This window comes from Poromitra crassiceps (genome assembly GCF_964638095.1).
Source record: "Poromitra crassiceps genome assembly, chromosome: 28".
NCBI classification, from domain to species: domain Eukaryota; kingdom Metazoa; phylum Chordata; class Actinopteri; order Beryciformes; family Melamphaidae; genus Poromitra; species Poromitra crassiceps.
Genome location: NC_139651.1, coordinates 12503138 through 12508095, shown reverse-complemented (window position 1 = coordinate 12508095; position 4958 = coordinate 12503138). Strand labels below are relative to the sequence as shown.

Genomic DNA, 4958 nt, shown 5'->3' with positions numbered 1-4958 from the left:
TGATGTCATCAGTGATGTCATTGGTGGGGAGCCGTCGAGCAGCGAAGAAGGGAAGGGAAAAAGAGGGGCGTCTGGGTAAAAGCACTCGCCTACCACTGCGGAGACCCGGGTTCAATTCCCGGCAGTGGCACTTCCGGCTTGGTTGGTTGGGAGGCGGTAATGCAACATAAAGGATGCCAACTGCCGTAAAACACAGAAGAAGAAGAAGAAGAAGAGCAGCAGCGAGGGAGGTCGGTGTGCTGGCACGAGGGCCGAGAGGTCCGGGAACACGGAGGTCGAATAGGAGAGCGACGCGGCCGGAGGGAGGAACGTTGAGGAGGGGTCGGACCCCCGAGTCTGGAATTTGTTTGATATTCTGTGAGAGGCAGCAATGTGCCGCAAGGCATCCAGTCTGCCGGAAAGCCATTAGAAGAAGATGTAATTGGTGATTTTATTGTCATTTTACAAGAAGATGCCGGCTTTTTTCATCAACTAACAGGAAACAAGCACAAATTCGTTATATATGCCAGGCAGCATGTGTGTTACTGATGACATCACTGATGACATTATCCGTTATCTGGCTGCCTGGCAAAGATATTGCCAGGCAGCTGGCTGCCGGCCACTGATGACGTCATTTAATGTCCTCATGGTTGGGAGTCAGTCAGCACTCCAACAATTATGATGTCATCAGTGATCTCATTAGTGAGTGATGTCATCAGTGATGTCACTGGAGCAATTGTGATGTCATCAGTGAGTGATTTCATCAAGTGATGTCACTCAAGCAATTGTGATGTCATCAGTGAGTGATGTCATCAATCATATAATGTTATGATGTCACAATGTCACAATGTTCAAGAGTTCTGTATAGAGCCATTTGGAAATTCATTCTTGGACTACACAAGATATAACCCAGCAAAAGCCCAGTGCCAAAGACAGTTGGTGTGTTACAGTGACAGTCCTGAAGGAATGGCTGCGCTCCACTATGCCGCCAATGCAGGAGACCTGGACAAACTGAGGACCCTGCTGCAGGAAGAGCGCTTCAGAAGGCAGATCAACGTGTGTTGGTCTTTGAGTGGGAACACCCCTCTGGGGCACGCAGCCAAGTGGGGTCACACTGCATGTGTGGCCTACCTGATCACCCAGGGAGCCCAGGTAGACCCAGCTGGAGACTGCATGCCTCTCTTCTGTGCCGTGCTTTATGGTCACCTGGACTGCGTCCGGATCCTCCTGGAAGCCGGGGCAGACCCCAACAGAAGAAGACACTTATACCCATTATACATCACCCCGATCTACTGTGCTGCCCGCGATGGAAGCCTTGAGATATTGCAGCAACTCATCAGGTTCCGTGCTGCTGTTGCCGTGGACAGTGTTCACGCTCTCAACAGGTCTCTCTACATCAGCGCTGAACACAACCACCTGGACTGCTTCCGCCTGCTGCTCCACGCCACTGGCGTCCTGACCCGTGACGTGGCTTCTCGCCTGCTGGAGGTGGTGCTGCATAACAGGTGCCAGGCGGCCTTCGTCCAGCTGCTCCTGGACCACGGTGCCGACCCGAGCCTGGTGACCTGTGAGCAGTCACAGCTGGAGGAGAGGGCGGATCCCGAGGCTCTCAGGGTCTTCCTGCAGGCCAAGAGATGTCCTCGCAGTCTGGCCCACGTCTGTCGGATCCTGATCCGCCAAGCGCTGGGCACACATCGCCTGAACCAAGTGCACTCCCTACCACTAACACAAGTGATGAAGGACTTCGTGCTCCACCAAAACTGACTTGAAGGACTGTACGTTTATTTTCATTTACTATATTTAGTTCTTCAGTGACTGTTAATAAAATAATCCAGGACGAGAGATTAAATACCATCATCATACACCACCTGTAGCCAATCCTATTACGATAATTGGAGAGCTGTGTGTCCGTGTGTGCTCGGTTCATCATCTCCAGAGTCCCCACTCTAGAATTGAGTGCATGCATGCGAAAGTTCTCGATCTTAACTCATTCCCCGCCATTGGTGTCTTTGAACATCATTTAAGAGACATTGCTGTCATAGAACGCCAATCCGTTTTCACCGTCATGTGATAGATGACTGTCTTGCTCACCTTATGAAATACTACAGCACGTCTTGTACATGATTGTCCAACAAAACCAGGAAGTAGAGAAAAGCAGATAGATGACTGTCTTGCTCACCTTATGAAATACTACAGCACGTCTTGTACATGATTGTCCAACAAAACCAGGAAGTAGAGAAAAGCAACAATCTCCCATCAGAACAGCTCCATACATCTCCAGGCACAGCTCAAAGCACTGGTCCAGCAGCTTTTAGCGAGCCATGGACTCCATGACAGCGGGGCAGCCTGTCACTCAAACCTGAAGGATTTTCTTTTCACCAGGACCTGGTTCTTCTTCTTTCAAGTTTTCTGTGTTTCTCACATCTCCTCAATCTTGGCTGTTGCGCCTCATCTCATGTTCCTCCGCTCCTCATCCCTAACTGCCTCCACCTTCGTGAAAGGGCAGGGGCTGACATTTTTGTGCATTTCTCTACTTATATTATGACCTAATTATGATTGATTTCAATGACTGATGCCAGGCTAACGCGACCTGATTGGTCCACGGTCTGTACCAACCTATTTAACAGGGAATCTGATGGTCTGCATACCAAAACGATATTCTCATTAAAACATTTTGATTACAAGTGAAGCAGACAGTGTGGGAGTCCTTTGTTACTTTATTAAAGACAATATAATATACAAAACATCTAATGCAATAATTAAGGCTCTTCAACAGTTCATATCACATCACCAACTCAGTGAGTGATGTCTTCAGTAATGTCATCCGAGGGTGATGATCTTGCCAGTCAGGGTCTTCACAAAGATCTCCATGCCTCACCTCAGACGGTGCACAAGGTGAAGGGTGGACTCGTTCTGGATGTTGTAGTCGGAGAGGGTGGGGCCATCTTCAAGCTGCTTAGCGGCGAAGATCAGATGCTGCTGGTCAGGAGGAATGACTTCGTTGTCTTGGATCCTGGCCTTTAGGTTCTCAAGTGTCACTTGGCTTGACCTCAGTGATGGCCTTGGCATTCAGGGTCTTCACAAAGATCTGCATGCCTCCCCTCAGACGGAGCACAAGGTGAAGGGTGGACTCCTTCTGGATGTTGTAGTCAGAGAGGGTGCGGCCATCTTCAAGCTGCTTACCGGCGAAGATTAAACGCTGCTGGTCAGGAGGAATGCCTTCTTTGTCCTGGATCTTGGCCTTTACGTTCTCAATGCTGTCACTTGGCTCTACCTCCAGAGTGATGGTCTTACCAGTCAGGGTCTTCACAAAGATCTGCATACCTCCCCTCAGACGGAGCACAAGGTGAAGGGTGGACTCCTTCTGGATGTTGTAGTCAGAGAGGGTGCGGCCATCTTCAAGCTGCTTACCGGCGAAGATCAGACGCTGCTGGTCAGGCGGAATGCCTTCTTTGTCCTGGATCTTGGCCTTTACGTTCTCAATGCTGTCACTTGGCTCTACCTCCAGAGTGATGGTCTTGCCAGTCAGGGTCTTCACAAAGATCTGCATACCTCCCCTCAGACGGAGCACAAGGTGAAGGGTGGACTCCTTCTGGATGTTGTAGTCAGAGAGGGTGCGGCCATCTTCAAGCTGCTTCCCGGCAAAGATCAGACGCTGCTGGTCAGGCGGAATGCCTTCTTTGTCCTGGATCTTGGCCTTTACGTTCTCAATGCTGTCACTTGGCTCTACCTCCAGAGTGATGGTCTTGCCAGTCAGGGTCTTCACAAAGATCTGCATACCTCCCCTCAGACGGAGCACAAGGTGAAGGGTGGACTCCTTCTGGATGTTGTAGTCAGAGAGGGTGCGGCCATCTTCAAGCTGCTTCCCGGCGAAGATCAGACGCTGCTGGTCGGGCGGAATGCCTTCCTTGTCCTGGATCTTGGCCTTTACGTTCTCAATGCTGTCACTTGGCTCTACCTCCAGAGTGATGGTCTTGCCAGTCAGGGTCTTCACAAAGATCTGCATACCTCCCCTCAGACGGAGCACAAGGTGAAGTGTGGACTCCTTCTGGATGTTGTAGTCAGAGAGGGTGCGGCCATCTTCAAGCTGCTTCCCGGCAAAGATCAGACGCTGCTGGTCGGGCGGAATGCCTTCCTTGTCCTGGATCTTGGCCTTTACGTTCTCAATGCTGTCACTTGGTTCGAGATCGAGGGTGATGGTTTTGCCAGTCAAGGTCTTCACAAAAATCTGCATAGTGAAAACAAATGATACCTGTTCACTGGTCCAACTTATACCCTCTGCATGGAAGGATTTACGACATCACTGATGATGTCAGAATGTCTGACAACAGACTGACATGACAACACCATGTGACGTCAGCGGTATAATTATCTAATAATTCCAGGAGTGTCTGTCTGTATGTCAGTATGTCTGCGTACAAGTGCCAATTGTGATGTCATCAGTCTAAGGCTATAGCCTTACCCCACGGGAATTGCACTAGTAATTATTCTAATTACTCAAGTGATGTGAGATCACTGGTGACATCACTGATGACATCACAGGTGTAAGTGTTTTGTGACACCATCACATTGTCTATGACAATAATCAATGGCAATCACAAATCACTTATGCACAGAGCCATTGTGAAAACATCAGTGATGTCATAAATCACTGATGATGTCACATAATGCCATATGTCACATCTATGCCACATAGACACTGCTACATCAGTTGGTTGGTTGGTTGGTCCACATAAAAATGCTGGTCCAAAAAAGCAATGTCAATGGAAGACATTGATGACACAGTGGATGATTGGGACAACATTAGGGAGCAGTGATGTCATCAGTGATGTCACGTATAGATGATGAATGCATGGCCAGCAGCTCTATGTCACTCGGTTGGTTGGTTGGTTGGCTGGTCCACAAAATCAATGTCGACAACATTAGGGAGCAGTGATGTCATCAGTGTCTGTCACAAATCACTTAAATTGAGCAATTGT

At 49.1% G+C, this 4958-nt stretch overlaps 1 protein-coding gene across 1 annotated transcript; it reads right to left on the bottom strand.

Moving 5' to 3' along the window:
• Positions 1-3007: 3007 nt before the first annotated feature.
• Positions 3008-4213, bottom strand: LOC310799558 (polyubiquitin; the record flags this gene model as incomplete). The annotated part of the gene is made up of 1 exon (XM_083662152.1): positions 3008-4213. One exon carries the CDS (start codon positions 4211-4213, stop codon positions 3008-3010), a length of 1206 nt encoding a protein of 401 aa, XP_083518278.1.
• Between the last annotated feature and the right edge of the window lie 745 nt (positions 4214-4958).